The following is a 16,669-nucleotide window of genomic DNA, read 5'->3' as shown; positions in this document are numbered from 1 at the left end:
TTAGATAACCCGAACCTTGTACGCCGAACTTGAAAACACAAGATCGCTCAACACAAAAAATAAAGCAACTTTGCAAATAGCACTGATCTCAAAAGAAATTCTACTGTTCTGTGTTCACAGCTTCGATAAGTCTCTATGGCAACAGACTACAAACAAACCTCGTGTGTAGTCAGGAAACGCAACAACTTTACTACTAAACTTACTCCCACCTCTTCTTCCTTACCCACAGACAGAAGAGGACTGCAATAGAAAAAAGTTAAACATGACTACAGGATCAGACTACACGGGGTTTCTTTGTAGTCTGTCACCAAGACAACAGAACAAAACAGAGTCTTACAGCACCAAGTGAGTTTAAAAGTATACTGTAAAACAGCTTAGTTGGTAGGTCATTCCCACTTTAGCTTGGCTGCAAATATAACTACTGTTTATAGGCAAAGGTAAATTTCAAAGAATAGACATGTTAAATGTGAATCGCAATGTGTGGTGCTCACAAATATACCTTTGGACGTAAACCATGAGCACCAAAAAGGAGACTTTTGTATTACTTACCAGTAAAGTCTCTTTCTCGCTCTTCCTTGGGGGACACAGGAAACCATGGGTATAGCTCTGCTCCCTAGGAGGCGTGACACTAAGCGAAAGCTGTAAGCCCCTCCTCCATCAGCTATACCCTTCAGCCTGGAGAAGAGACTGCCAGTTGCGTGTCCAAGTAGTGAAAGATAACCACCAACCGGAAAAAGAACTGTCGGGCCCCAACGGGGGCAACCAAGCCGGAACCACAACTGTAACCCAATGAAGGGCGGGTGCTGTGTCCCCCAAGGAAGAGCGAGAAAGAGACTTTACTGGTAAGTAATACAAAAGTCTCCTTTTCTCGCCCATATTCCTTGGGGGACACAGGAAACCATGGGACGTTCCAGAGCAGTCCCAGAAGGGAGGGACCAGAACAAACTCAACCAACGCCAGAGGCATCAATCAACTGCCGCCTGCAACACCAGACGGCCTAAAGCAGCGTCAGCCGACGCATGAGTATGCACCCTGTAGAACTTGGTGAAGGTGTGCAAGGAGGACCAAGTGGCCGCCTTGCAAATCTGCTCCGAAGAAGCCCGATTTCTCTGAGCCCAGGAAGCCCCGACCGCTCTAGTGGAGTGAGCGGTAACACCAAGGGGAGGAACCCTGCCCTTGGCGAGATAAGCCTCAGTAACAGCCATCTTGACAAAACGAGCGATAGCAACTTTGGATGCCGCCATCCCTCTGCGCGACCCTTCCGGGACCACAAAGAGCGAGTCAGTATGCCTGAAAGAGCTGGTTACTTCCAGGTAAATCTTGAGCGCCCTGACAACGTCCAGGCGATGAAGCTTCCTCTCCCGCGGATGGGAAGGGGAAGGACACAAAGAGGGGAGAACGATGTCCTCGTTCAGATGAAAGGCGGAGACCACCTTAGGAAGGAAGGAAGGGACCGGACGAAGAACCACCTTGTCCTGGTGGAACACTAGGAAAGGTTCCAGACAGGAGAGTGCAGCCAATTCGGACACCCTCCGAAGAGAGGTGATGGCTACAAGGAAAATAACCTTGCAGGACAGAAGTCGCAAGGAAACCGTCCGCAGAGGCTCGAAAGGAGAAGCCTGGAGCGCTGAGAGAACCAGGTTCAGGTCCCAGGGCGGTACCGGAGGGCGATACGGAGGAACCGCGTGAGCCACGCCCTGAAGGAAGGTCTTGACAGGACCAAGGGGGGCCAGTGGGCGCTGAAACAAAATGGACAGCGCAGATACCTGACCCTTCAAAGAACTAAGGCCTAGACCTTGGGCCAGTCCGCTCTGCAGGAAGGACAAAACGGTGGGGAGAGAAAAGCGGAGCGGAGGAATCCCCAGATCGGTACAGAACCCCAAAAAAGTCCTCCAGGTCCTATAATAGATCCTAGAAGAGGACGGCTTACGGGCGCGGATCATGGTGCGGACGACATCCGCAGAAAAACCCCTACGTGTCAGGACGGTGGTCTCAACAACCACGCCGTCAAACGTAGGGACCCTAAACGCGGGTGGAAGATCGGTCCCTGAGAGAGAAGATCTTCCCTGGCGGGCAGTGGCCAGGGCGCGTCTGCCAGGAGCAGCATGAGGTCGGCATACCAAGACCGGCGGGGCCAGTCCGGAGCGACCAGAATCACCGAGACGCCTTCCGCCGCGATCTTCCGAAGGACCTTGGGCAGGAGAGGGATGGGAGGGAATATGTATGGGCGCGCGAAGCCTCGCCAAGGAAGAACGAGGGCGTCGGCTCCGCAAGCTCCCGGATCCCTGGCCCTGGACAGATAGGCGGGGACCTTGTGATTGAATTTTGAGGCCATGAGGTCCACGTCCGGAATGCCCCAACGAAGGCAAATGGCCTCGAATACCTCCGGGTGAAGAGACCACTCGCCGGGGTCGACGGTGGTGCGACTGAGGAAGTCCGCCGCCCAATTGTCCACCCCTGGAATAAAAATTGCAGATAGGGCCGGGACGTGGGCTTCCGCCCAACGGAGAATGCTGGTGACCTCCCGCATCGCTGCAGCGCTGCGAGTGCCCCCCTGGTGGTTTATGTACGCCACGGCCGTGGCGTTGTCTGATTGTACACGAACTGGATGACCCTTCAGCAGATGAGTCCAGTGTCGTAGAGACAGAAGGGCCGCTCTCAGTTCCAGGACATTGATCGAGAGTTTGGACTCCGATGGAGACCAAATGCCCTGGACGGATCGGGGAGGAAACACGCCTCCCCAGCCCGAGAGACTGGCATCGGTTGTAACCACCAACCAGTTGAGTGGCAGAAAGGACCTGCCCAGAAGAGGGGACTGTAACCACCAGCGGAGAGATGACCGCACCGGAGGCGACAGATGGAAGGGATGATCCAGAGACTGCGGCGATTTGTCCCAGGAGGAGAGGATCGCCCGTTGGAGAGGGCGGGAGTGAAACTGCGCAAATGGGATCGCCTCGAAGCAGGCAACCATCTGCCCCAATACCCGCATGCAGAAGCGGAAGGACGGTCGACGGTGGAGAAGGAGACCCCGAACCGCCCCACGGAGGATCAGACGTTTTTCCGAGGGAAGACGTACCTCCGCCGTTCCCGTGTCTAAAAGCATTCCCAGGAAGACGAGTTGTCTGGAGGGGGGAAGGGAGGACTTGGGGAAGTTGATGACCCAACCAAACCTCGCCAGAGTCTCTAGAGTGAGATCCACGCTGGCAACCGCTTGAGAAAGGGACGGAGCCTTGATGAGGATATCGTCCAAGTACGGTAGCAGAAAAACACCCCTGGAACGGAGTAAGGCTAAAACCGGGGCCAGGACCTTGGTGAACACCCGGGGGGCTGTTGCCAGTCCAAAGGGAAGGGCGACAAATTGGAAGTGGAGGTCCCCCACGGCGAATCGAAGGAAGCGATGGTGACACTGGGCTACCGGAACATGGAGGTAGGCATCCTGTATATCGATGGAAGACATGAAATCTCCCTGCTCCAGGGAAGCCACCGCGGAGCGGAGGGACTCCATCCGAAACCGTCGAAGGAGGAGAAAACGGTTGAGCTTTTTGAGGTCCAAAATGGGCCGCACCGAACCTCCCTTCTTGGGAACTACAAAGAGGTTCGAGTAGAACCCTTGGAATCTTTCCTCTAGAGGAACGGGGGTAATCACCCCCCTGTCCAGTAAAGCTTGAACGGCCGCGGAGAACGCGGCCGCGTCTTTCGGGTCTCGCGTGGGGCGGGAGCGAAAGAACCGATCCGGAGGGAAGGATGCAAATTCGATTTTGTATCCGGAGGACACAATTTCGAGGGCCCAGGCGTCGGAGACGTGAGCCATCCAGACGTCCTTGAAAAGGAGGAGCCGGCCCCCCACCCGGGTGGGTGGGGGCGCGCCTTCAGGCAGAGGACTGTTTTGCTGCGGGTGTGCGGGCAGCCTGCGGCTTGCGCCAGGAGGGCTGCGCCCGAAAAAACGGCTTCCTACGCTTGTCCTGGGGAGGAGCCGAAGCGGCAGCTGTGGTGGGAGCCCCAGAGGCCCTGCGGGAGGACCGAAAACGAGACGCACCAGGGCGTCCGCGGGGGGCGCCCCTGGCTTGGGGTTGAGGAAGATGGGTGCTTTTACCACCCGTGGCCTCTGAAATAAGTTCGTCTAAGCGGACCCCGAAAAGGCGGGAACCCGCAAACGGTAGCCCCGCCAAGGAACGTTTGGAGGCAGCGTCCGCTTTCCAGACCTTCAGCCAGAGCTCCCTCCTGACGGCAACTGCCAGGGCGGAGGAGCGCGCAATAAGGGCTCCCGCATCAAGGGAGGCCTCACAGACAAAATTCCCGGCCCGAATAATAAGCTGGGCCAAGGAACGTAGGTCCTGGATGGGGATGTCCGAGTCCAACTCCTGTTCCAGCTGCGTACCCCAAGCAGAGATTGCTTTCCCTGCCCAAGCAGAGGCAAAAACCGGCCTGAGGGCAGAACCGGAGGCAGCAAAAATGCCCTTGGACAGGGTCTCCATGCGACGGTCCTCCGCTGACTGAAGAGAGGACCCGTCGGGAACAGGGATGGCCGTGTTCTTTGACAGCCGGGCCACAGGGGGGTCTACCTTGGGTGGGGAAGACCAGGTGGCCACGACATCGGCTGGAAAAGGATAGCAAATGTCCAGCTTCTTTGGGTTGACAAAACGGGCGTCCGGGCGAGCCCAAGCCTTAGACACCACGGAGGAGAAATCAGAGTGGATTGGAAAGACTTTTGAGGCCTGCCTGGGTCTGATAAAGGAGACGCTAGCTGCGTCCGAGCTAGGGGGGTCATCCTGCACCTTAAAGGTGTCACGTATATCAGAGATGAGTTGAGCCATCGCTGAGGCTAGCTTGGACGGCAGGGCCGAGTCCATTTCCAAATCTGAAGCCGCCAATTCACCTTCAGAGAGCGAATCCTTTGGAGAGGAGAGGCTCGTCTGGGTGCGCACGCGTGGCGGGGAGAGGGAGGCATCCGAGGAGGAGGCTCGCTCTACTCTAATACGCTTCTGAGAGTGCCTAGCTCGGGAGGGGTCACTAGGAGAGGATGAACCCGCTGCAGCGGCAGAAGCAGTGGACCCGGAGGGCGCGACAGTCAGAGTGGCGTCCTGCGGGGTAGGTGGCCTATCTATTAGGCGGCCCACGACATGAGTGAGGCTTTCCACGGCCTGGGACAGGGATCTAGCCCAGTCAGGCGGGTCAGAGGAAGCAGGGAGCGACACAGCGGGCGACTGAGGCTGCGGTGGGGCTCGGCATGCAGTACAGTGCGGATCGGACTGCCCCCGGGGAAAGGGTTCCCTACAAGCGGTACAGGCATGGTACCATGGCTTGGCGGCTGCAGAAGGGTCTGACATGGTGGAAAGATGTTGCACTTTAAGGCAACAGTACTGTGGCACGGAGGGGGTTAAACAGTCCTACCAGACCCGATGATACAAGCGGCAGCTGTAAGGGGAACAGACTGAGGAGGCTGTGGAGGAGAGGCAGCAGCACGGAGCTGAAAGGCTTCAGGATCGCACGGCAGAGAGATGAACCCGGAAGTAGCGGAGCGCAGCAGCACGGAGCTGAATGTGTAAGGAAGCTCCGCCCCCCCTCTGCCGCGCTGAAGCCGAAGCAGAGCCGCGCGCGCGCGGCAAAATGATTTTAACCCCCAAGGATGTTGAAGTGCCGGCCATGACATGGCGCCGTTCATGCCAGGAGAACGGCTCCCACCGCGCCTAGATGTAGCAGACTGCTTGCAAGTCTGCAGCCGTCCCCTGTAAGGCAGCGTTCTAGGACTTGCCCAGATAGACTGCCCTCCAACTATGCCCGGTAACGTCCCGATATGCGGGGGGGGGGGGGGGGGCGGGGGGGGGTTTGCAGTGGTCATGTAACAGTGGCCATGTTGGTAGCAGCGGTGGGAGGGAGGAAGGGGAGGCTGGAGCAGCCACTCTCACCATACGCTGTCTTCGCCCTCAGTCCATCCAGCGGGGTCGCCCCTTCAGCTCCTGGCACCGCGGTGGCAGGAAGCCGGGGGAGGGACTTGGCGTGCGGGCGACCCTGAGCTGGCGGGACGCAGGGGAGCGAGGCTGCCCTGGTCCACCTTGTCTTCTGTGGGGGAGGCGGCAGTGCGGAATTACCGGCACTGGCGCAACTCAACCCCGGGAGAAACAGAGGGGTCAATGCGCCTCTGTTGTCCCTGTAGGTAGAAAAAAAACCGAGTTAAAAACAACAAATACGTAAAAAATAAAAATCATAGGATAACAACCCTGCATAAGCAGGGGGTGTCTTGCCTCCTTGGACACTAAGCAAAAACTGGCAGTCTCTTCTCCAGGCTGAAGGGTATAGCTGATGGAGGAGGGGCTTACAGCTTTCGCTTAGTGTCACGCCTCCTAGGGAGCAGAGCTATACCCATGGTTTCCTGTGTCCCCCAAGGAATATGGGCGAGAAATTAAGACGTACGCAACTAGTCAAAACTATACAGAATAATAGGTCTGTGCAAGTACAGAACATAAACATGCATAAAAAATATGGAGATATGTGGGGTACGTAAAACATACTCAAGGTAAGGAGCAGCAATATATATGATTACTGAGAATATCATGTCCAAGGATGCTGAAAGTCACATACAAAAATAGGTGCCTTTCATTAAGCCTACCAGTATTGTCATTGTCCCTTAAAGGGGTTGTCCCACGAAAAATATTCTACATAAAAAAAAAAAAAAAAAAAAAAAAAAAAAAAAACACAGTACCTGGATCTGAAAACCTTTTGTAATTGCACGTACTTAAAAATTTAATGTAACTACTGAGTTAGTCAATAAAATGTATCTGTATAGCGCCACCAGCTGTTTATTCTTTTCCTATTTTTCTGTCCACCTCCGTAATATCACTGAGAGGTCATACCTGATTTGTTCCATCCTTCAAATGTCATCAGTAATATCTACTGTTAGAAGCTGTGACAGCTACAGGGAGAAAGCTTCAGCAGAAAGGACATGCCCCCTGAGATGTCCCACTTGATATAACTCTAGCAGCACAAATGGAGCAATGAATGGGTCTCTGGATCCATGTGAGGTTCAGGGCTGAATGTAGCTTTGTTAGAAAGAGTAGAAAGACAATGTCATGTATTACATGGTGCCTGATTTCAAATTATTTTATTACTCATGGGATAACCACTTTAATCGTTGTTGGGGAATGCTGCATCAGTATAAGGATTTATGGTGATCTATAGATTGTGCGATTATTCAAAGTGTGTTCAAAAAAATGCTATAATAGTAGCCAGCAAGGGAACAACTACTCCAGGGCTGAAGTCAATATGAAGTAGGTAAAAGCTACTGCCTGTGCAAACATCTGATTGTAATTTTTCCTTATTTTTTCCGGTTTTGGTACAATTTGACTAAAATTCCTCGATGCTCCAGCCCTGTGTGTCCAACTTCCGTTCCCTGGCTTCATGATCACCTGCTCTGCTGCAGCCAACAACTGGCATCAGTGGTGGTGTGTCACATTCAATAGCGGAGGTAGGCTGCAGGCATCACTTAAAAGTTAGCTATTTTCAGAAAACCCCTTTAAGGGCTCATGCACACGACTGTTGGATGTTCTGCGATCCGCAAAACACAAGATACCGGCCACGTGCATTCCGCATTTTGCCGGCCCCCATTAGAACGCAGACAATAGTAGGACATGTTCTAATTTTTTGCGGAAAGGCCATGCGGACACGGAATGCTCAGAGTCATTTCCGTTTTTTTTTTGTGGCCCCAGAGAAGTAAATGGTTCCGCATATGGGACGCAAAAGAAACGGAACAGACACAGAAAAAAATACGTTTGTGTTTATGAGCCCTAAGGAAGAGGTGAATGTGGAGTTTCGGAAAGAGGAATCTGAAGCAGAAAAAAAACATCCCAAAGTGGACCTACCCTTAAAGTAAAACTAGATCCAGAAACAGCACCACACATGTCCAAAAGGTGAGCGTGGTATTCCTGCTCTTTCTAACAGACAAAGATAGGATCAAATGAGATGAGGAGATTGAAGGAGAAACATTTGGGTTTTATTTGCTAGGTTTAGCGTTCCTCTAATAGCGTTCCTCTAATAACATATTAATCAACTCACTCAGCATCTGCTGGCATGTTTCCCTCGGAGACACATCACTGCTGAGGCCAGTGAATGGCTGCAGCAGTGCATGTGATCACAGATGGGGAGCCACACATCTAAGGAGTAGAAGCAGCAGGAACAGGAACCCTTGACACTGGAATGGAGCCTGCTTTCAAGAGAGAAGTGTGGTTTTTATTTTACACACAATTACTTTTGGTTTGTGGGGTCCAGACAACCCCTTTATGTCAGACATCTTTGTAATTGGAGTATGAGGTTTAATGCCCGTTTCTGCCTTCCTAAAAAAATGGTACTATGACGCCTATGATTGCCAAACAAATGAAGAAAAAAGTGCTCAGAAAAAAAATGAAAGGTCTCAAAACTACCTGTCAAACTGCATTTCCAAGGCGCTGCTGGCTTTGGTGGCGATTATCGAAACCTTCCGTTGATGCCATTTTGAGAATAACTGGGTCTAATACATGGAACTACACGTACACATAGAAATACAAAAAAAACTGCAGGAAACCGTAACCAGTTGGAATGTAAAATCTGAGTAATCTGCTTGCAGAACGTTTTACGGATCTATATGTATGACTGCACAGCGCAATGTCGTACAGGGCCGTCACTAGATGCCCGATTACATCTATACCCAACAAGAACAAAGCAAAAATTACAAATGTTCTAGAAAGAGAGACAAATAGAAAAAGGGAGGAAGGACGAGCTGGGACGGACATTATAGTTCAGATGGAATGGCAGAAATTGCCTTCGAAGCAGAGACAGAAGAAATCAACAAAATGTGTGACTTTACAAAGAAATCTGCCTCATTAATGAATGCATATTCTCTTTGCAGTGGTAACTAAAGCATGCTTTGTTGGATGACTGATATTTTGTAAGATGGGCGGCATCCGAGCATTTTCTTCCTGTCCGTGGACATTTCCTAGCCATCCCTGGTCACATAGCTACAGAATACTGCCCGGATTTACTCCTCCACATGTCGATGCCTCGGACTACTATCCTGTCAGGTTCAGAATTCAGTTTGGAAAATAAAAGCCCCCTGGAATGTCTGACTCTTGGGTGGTCTATAAGTTAAAGGAGGCTCTAGCAAGGTTTGGCTTTACTCACAGATGGAACTTTCTAAGGCATTGATAATCACAGTACATAGCGGTAGAAGCCGACATTTCGGTAACTGTGTACGGGTACAAGCTTGCATCTATGCGCAGTCACAAAACACCTAAAAAAGGGATCCAGCTGCAACAAAACTTAAAAATGGCTTTGCTCTTTCGTTTTTTCAGATTTCAGGATCCGTTTTACACTGAAGCTTCTGTCCGTCAACTCATCCTGATGCAGATTGTAGAAGTGCTTAAATAACGACCGGTCCAAGCTACATAGCGTTGATCCCGCTGCGGTCTGACGCAGAGGATTTTTGCATTGGTCCGTGTGATATGCTTGTAAACAAACCCTTTCTAGCACTTTTTGGCCATGAATTCAATTCTGAGGTAGTCAATACAAAGTCAGCTGACTTGCAGATTCCTTTGGTCTCATTAAGTGGTCTCCTTGTAATCACCGATATTAGGAGTCCTGCCCAAGTCGTAGTCCTGGTCACAAGACCTCGTGCAAAGTCTGGGACGGGGGCGCTCTTCTGCCTTGACTGAAGAGGCCACTTCATTTCTAAGTAGGCTATTCTCATGGACTGGTACAGGATGGTGGCAGAAGTGAGGATGTGCTGCTGGAAGGCTGTCATCTTTCTTTATGCTCCAAGATGGACAGGGAAATGATTCTAAAATGACAAACAACTAGTGACAATCACATTATATTAAACAGTATATAATTGTACAGATAAGGCTGGGTTAACATCACAAATTTTTTTTTTTGTTCATTGACTACCATGGAGTCTGTTCAGTTTCCATTCAGAATCCTGTTTTTTATATTTTTTACCCCAGACAAAAAAGTCTTGCATGAAGGACTTTTTTGGCCGGTCGTTTGACGGAATCGGCGCCAGATACCCCAAATGATGCCGCCAATGCAGATGTGAACTTACCCTAAGGCTCCATTCACACGTCCGCAATTCCGTTTCGCATTTTGCAAAACGGAATTGCGGACCCATTCATTTCTATAGGGCCGCACACTGTGCTGCCCGGATCCGGAAAAGGTCCGCAATTCCGATCCCGAAAAAAATAGAACATGTCCTATTCTTGTCCGCAATTGCGGACAAGAATAGACATTTTCTATTAAGCGCCGGCAATGTGCGGTCCGCAACATGCAGAACGCACATTACCGGTGTCCGTGTTTTGCGGATCCGAAAAACACACACGGATGTGTGAATGGACCCTAATACTTTCCATATTGACTATGCAGTCTCTAGCAAAAATATTATGTTCAGCCTAAAAGAAGTTTTTATATCTACAGAGAGCCAATTAACATATGACTGAATGTTTGGTGTAAAGGAACACTAGAAATGAATGCAAATGCACAAAGAATATCTCAGCAATTGCTCCCTTTAATCAACACCTTTCCCAGATGCTCAGCCATCTCTCTACTGTCATGTCCTGAATCTGCTGTCTGACAGTAAAACAACTGGCTGGAGCAGCAGCCTCCCTTCTGTACCCTGTATGTAGTAAGGCAAAAAGATCAGTAGCTACTTTCACATATGCATGTTCAGTTTCCCATACTGCTCACAAAAACGCTGCCTGTAGCGATATAGTCTCCGGCATGGGAACACAACAAACCGGAACAGAATGCATTCTGGTGCACTCCGTTCCCGGTTTGTTCAGTTTTGGATGAATGGAGACAAAACTGAAGCGTTTTTCTACTGTTTTAAGATCCTCTGCCAGATCTCAAATCCGGAAAGAAAACCGCAGATGTAAAAGTAGCCCAAGTCCTGTCCTTCTGTTGGTCTCTAAACATGAAAATAATGCTGCAAACGGTGAGGGGCAAGAGTTTCATCTAGTTAATTTATTTCTAGGTTTAGTGTTCCTTTAAGTGGGCAGTCCATAGTGTAACGGCAAATACAGGGAGAACAAAGCTTCAATAATGTGTAAAGAAGTAGATACAAACTACACACATGAAAATATACCGTTAACCAGCTGAAGAATATACCCTTTGGATGATCCGTTACAATGAGGCATCAAGGCTCCGAAGATTACATGACCATTTGCATCCAATTAACAAAATGAATCAACATGAAATTGGCGTAGACTCCATTGCACCATTTTTTCAGACTGATCTAATGCCTAAAGTGTTCCGCAACAGCATGATGACAAGGATACATGCATTTATTTTGTCTAAGGAACCCACAAGAAGCTCATTTTCATCTACTTTAAGAGCAATGGTCCTTTAGAGACACGGAGCATGTAAGGATACGCAGCTGTAGCCATCATATCAGCAGAATATAATGCCATTGTATTAAAGGACAGCAAGAATAAGTGGATGTAAAAAAAAAAGATCTCTTGTCTCAGAAAATAATAAAATAATGATATTTCCAGGGCCAGATGTGAGAGGAGTGAAGTTGCTTACCACAGTCCTTCCTATCGTAGCTGGTGAGGAATGCAGACATGTCCGCAGCAGATGTGGCCATGTCATGTGAATGATGTGGAAATATATCCTTTGGAATCGGAGCTATGAGATTAGCCAAAGTGTGGTCCATTGGGTCCTCCTCGGTAATGTATGTATATGGACAGAATTCCCTGGTCCTTGAGTAGATGTTCGCATTGTCGTAACAATCAGAGCAGATCATAAGCTGACCAGCGCCTACAAGAATTAAGAAGCTCTTATCACTGCATTATCAAGAAACAGAATTTCTGGTGTGAAGCACCGGCAACTGAGAATTGCCCCCATATGCAAGCATACTTTGCTCAGCCGGGAGTAAGATACTGTCAGATACCCCTGACATCTTATCTCTCCTGAACACCTAGGTCCCTTCTTTCCAATAACTGTTGCCACTGGGGGAAGGTTAGATGGTGGACTGGTCCTGCTGCCATTAATGTAATGTGCACGGCCATAAAAAAGACTGAATGTGGTTACCACACACAGATTACAGTGCAGTGACGTCTTCAGTCTTGGCTGGAGATACGCTGTGAGATCAGGTACAGCCTCCGTCTGTCTATGTGACTCTGGGGCAATGAGGTCTCGTCACAGGACTGTGGCACGAAATCATGTGGTAGCCAAGGTCCTGTGAGGTCATTATGAGAGAGGGATGTCATCGCATCAGAAAGTAGACACCAGAGGCTGAGGCCACCAGGTAACTTTTTATAGGAAAGAATATTATAATCAGTTTTTTTTATATATTTTATTTCAATAAAACAGCAGCTATTGTAGAACAAAAATATCTATCCACCCCCACTTCTGTCCGTCCACCCACCTGCCCAACCATCCACTGAATTTACAAGCAGGTGTTCTTACCTGGAACAGGAAGGCTGTCCCTTCTGTCTACTGGATGTGAGCTGTTACCGCGACCATATAATTGCTGTATTCTACCATTCTGCAGATTGGATGCATACTGCAAATTCAGGATTTCTGCGTCTGCCTCGCTACCGGTATCAACATACAATCCTTATGGAAAATAATATATACACACAGTATATTAGTGTAAGGCCTCCTGCACACGAAAATGTGCACCCCGTGGCAGTGCTGCGGGCAGCAATGCACGAACACTGACCGCGAGGCAGCCGCAGCGGATTGCGGACCCATTAACTTTAATGGATTCCTGATCCGCCCGTTCCGCAAAAAGATAGGACATGTTCTATCTTTTTGCGGAACGGAAGTACGGGATGAAAACCCATGGAAGCACTCTGTTCCGTTCGGTATCTCCGGATTTGCGGACCCATTGAAGTGAATGGGTCCGCATCCGTGATGCGGAATGCCCACGGAACGGTGCACGTGTATTGCGGATCCGTATATGCGGTACGCAGCACGGGCATGGGACACCTACGGTCGTGTGCAATAGGCCTAAAACAAAACATGAATGTCTATTAGTTAGTAGAAATGTATGCATTATGGCTTTTTATAAAAATGTTCTTAATTAATGAAAATGTGCACTGCATGTCCATGTCTAAAGTTAGAATTATTAAAGGGGGACTGTACTTTCAATAAACTTTTGATGTCATACGGACATATAAAAAGTTTGGATCACTGGGGTTCTGAGCGCTAAGACCCCCACCGATCTCTAGGATGAGCGGAGAGAAGTGCTCGCTTATAGCCCGTTCTCTCGCTTCGACGCAGGACAGGAAGCAAGATGAACTCAATAGACCATCATAGTAAGTGTGTAGTGGAAATTATTGGTTATCTCACTAATAACACTTAAGAGAAGTGTCAGATCCCTGGGGGTCCAACTACAGGATCGTGAGAAGGGAGAACTGCCCCATGAGAATAGATTTGGAGTGTGTATGTGTAACCACTACCCCATTCACTTCTATGGGACTGCTAAGAAAAGCACTTGCAGCAGTCCAATGGAAGTGAATGCAGCGGTGGTCACGCATGCGTATCACAGGGCATTCCACTGGCATCTGTGGATCCCCAGTCTCCTGATCACTGTGGGTCCCGGTGCAGGGCCCCAATCAATCACTTATCCCTGATCCTGTGGAAATTTACAGCCGCGGGGGCCATTCAAATAAACGTTTTTTTCTTCTTCTCAAGTCTTCATAAAGCTTTCCAATCCCACGTAAAATCAAACGCTTTTCACTGGAAATCACGTTTAACATATATTAAGCCTGACAGACCAAAGGAAACGTTTAGTTTCTAAAAGGTGCAAATGAAGCCGTTTTTTGGATACAATGTACTTACCATCTGTCCCCTTATGAACACAGCTACTGGCAGGCGGCATGAGTTGCTGATGGCTGCCCGCCTCAGAGCTACTATATCCCTCTGGAGGCTCAGACAGGGTTCCTTGGGAGGACAGGTAGCTGGGGATGTCCGCAGGCAGATTCATGTCCTCTGCAGAGAAGAAATGAGACAATTAAAGGAAACGTGTGACAGCTGTAGTGGTCTCCTGGATGGGTGCTACAGCTGTCACTATGAGCAGAGGGGAGGGGTTATGAAGCAGCTCAAAGCAGAGTGCACCTCACATTGAAGCTCCGCCTCCTGTGCACTTGCAGGAGCAAAATCTGGCAGAATAAAAGTTCATATTCACACTGCTCCTGATGATAAAACTGCTGAGAGACGCCCTTTAACAAACAGGAAGTAAAAAGAGACTAGAATAGAAAAACTGACAAATCATCCAAAGATTAGCCAATTAGATCAATGGGATGTAGAGTAGTAAAGACCTTCCACAGAAGTACACCAATGTTTAAATTCTAATCAGATTGGTTACCTTTCATAAGCTAGCTTAAAGGTGTATTCTGGTTGTTAGAAGTTATCCCCTATACACAGGATAGGAGATAGCTATTAGATTGGCAAGGATCCTACTGCTGGACACCCACCATGTCTCATCAGTGGTTGATGATAAAATTGTCTGTTAGTAACATGACAACCAATTTTTCATTTCTGAGAAGACACTTCAATTGACAACAAATGTGGCTGCACTTCCTAATGTCACTTTTACAAAAATGGCTGCCAATAATGGCAATATCTCTGTAAGTAAAATAAATATAATGATCAGTCTTTGGCCATTGCTCTCGCCTCTGATTTACCAATTTGTGGGTAACTGTAGTGGAAATGCCCAAACAAAAATTAGCAACGTTACAAAGAAATTTAGGTTGAAATATGCAAAAAATATTTTACTAGATTGCTTCATAAATGGACCCAAATCAAGTGGTTACCAAAGTTACCTTTTACTGTTGTAGTGAGAATTTATCATTTTATTTGCCCCAGAATTCTGACAGAACAAAGAATGTTTGCTGCCAGCCAAACAGGGTGCACGAATGGGCAGGGTTAACTACAGTAATTGGGTGAAAGCTACAAAAAAAAAAAAAAGTTACTAAAGTAGTAGAATGGAGTACAAAAACTGGCGTAACATCTCTAGAAGAAAAAAAAAAAAAGACGTTTAAATAGTGACTAAATTTGCATAAATCAATAGTACAAGCAACAGCACGAAACTTTGTAATATGTTTTATCAGGGAGAAATGTCTAGTTCTCCTGTGATCAGCTGTTTATAAGCTCCCCCTCCTCTAATTACTTTTCACTTTGAAATGCGTTTTTCCCCTCCAGAATGAATCATGTGTGCAGCAGACTATGCAACTCTATGGAGAGAGGAGGGGGGAGGAGTTAGCGGGAGCTGAGGAGGAAAACACAGACAAGCAGGACTGCACAGCTACATAGGCAGCTTATAGCTCCATCACAAGTGCTTCATACACAAAAATACAGGTCAGTACTTCTCTGTAATGACCTCTATTATCCAGCTGCTTCTGAGTGACTGTGAGACAGTTAAGTAGGAAACTTCCATCTACTTTCTGTGTGTGCAGTGAATGGCAGCTATTTTCCAGCTACCATGTCTGAGAGAACTGCAAACCAAATATTCAGCAAGCACAGAGCAATAAAAATGGCAGACACAAGTTATATAATGGCCAGAATTCAGGTTATTCCTCGCGTACAAACTGTACTACTGATTAATGTAGATTTTGTTGAAAGCTTGGTGCAGCTTTACGCATGTGCAAATGTACCAAACAAATGCAACGCTTGATAAATTTAGCGCAAATTATGGCAACAGATTCCAAAACAACTGGCTTCCCCTCATAAAAAAATTGCCCCATATTTTTCATAGATGAAGCTCTACACGTTCGTTTATGGAAAGAATCATTCAATAATATCTATTTTTGGCAAATGATAAAACCTGTGTAATCAGTCTGACCCTGTGACCTAGACGTGGGACCTCTGGGAAATCATGTGTGCATGTTCACATCACAGCGATGAACTGAACATGTCAGACTAAAAAGATTTCACCGCAAAATCGTATCTGAATTTTACTTTTCAAGATAATGTTTTTGAGTATTCCCTAGTCTTACTTGGCAGCGTGCTTTGTGGTTAGCTGTACAAATCAATTCATCACATCAGCTTCCCAGTGTACATAATTTAAAGGTGAAAAACAGTCGGAGGCATGAAGTGTGTTTTTTATCATTTGCAATTTTCTTTCTATCTTTATGAGAAGGAATAGTACTCAGCTTTAAAGTATTGTACTTACAACATAGCAAAATGGACTTTTCCATTAGTATGCATGAAAATGTCTCCATTAGGCCTCATGCACACGACCGTTGTTTTGGTCCGCATCCGAGCCGCAGTTTTGGCGGCTCGGATGCGGACCCATTCTCTTCAATGGGGCCGCAAAAGATGCGGACAGCACTCCGTGTGCTGTCCGCATCCGTTGCTCCGTTCCGTGGCCCCGCAAAAAAAATATAACATGTCCTATTCTTGTCCGTTTTGCGGACAAGAATAGGCATTTCGACAATGGGCCGCACGTTCTGTTCCGCAAATTGCGGAAGGCACAAGGGCGGCTTCCGTTTTTTGCGGATACGCGATTTGCGGACTGCAAAAAAACAGAGCAGTCGTGTGCATGAGGCCTAATGGACAGATTCTGACATGATTCCTAGCAGAAGCAGTTACTGACCCTAATCACTCTTAGGCCTAGTTCACACGAACGTGTGTGATCCGTGGTGGTATTGCGGCCCGCAAATTGTGGGCCGCAATACACGGCCACAGTTCCGTGTGCATTCCG

At 48.2% G+C, this 16,669-nt stretch overlaps 1 protein-coding gene across 1 annotated transcript in view; it reads right to left on the bottom strand.

Moving 5' to 3' along the window:
- Positions 1-9,047: 9,047 nt before the first annotated feature.
- Positions 9,048-16,669, bottom strand: part of LRIG2 (leucine rich repeats and immunoglobulin like domains 2) — a 59,819-nt gene continuing 52,197 nt past the window's right edge. Inside the window, exons 16-19 of the mRNA XM_040423892.1 lie at positions 13,807-13,956; positions 12,427-12,576; positions 11,542-11,775; positions 9,048-9,805 (exon numbers count right to left, since the gene is read on the bottom strand). Of these exons, the coding sequence (XP_040279826.1) occupies positions 9,570-9,805; positions 11,542-11,775; positions 12,427-12,576; positions 13,807-13,956 (770 nt within the window). The 3' untranslated portion in view covers positions 9,048-9,569. The remainder of the gene's footprint in view (positions 9,806-11,541; positions 11,776-12,426; positions 12,577-13,806; positions 13,957-16,669) is intronic.

Source organism: Bufo bufo, chromosome 3, assembly GCF_905171765.1.
Source record: "Bufo bufo chromosome 3, aBufBuf1.1, whole genome shotgun sequence".
Lineage (NCBI taxonomy): Eukaryota > Metazoa > Chordata > Amphibia > Anura > Bufonidae > Bufo > Bufo bufo.
Note: the sequence above shows the minus strand (reverse complement) of the source record. Positions and strands in the feature narration are given on the sequence as shown.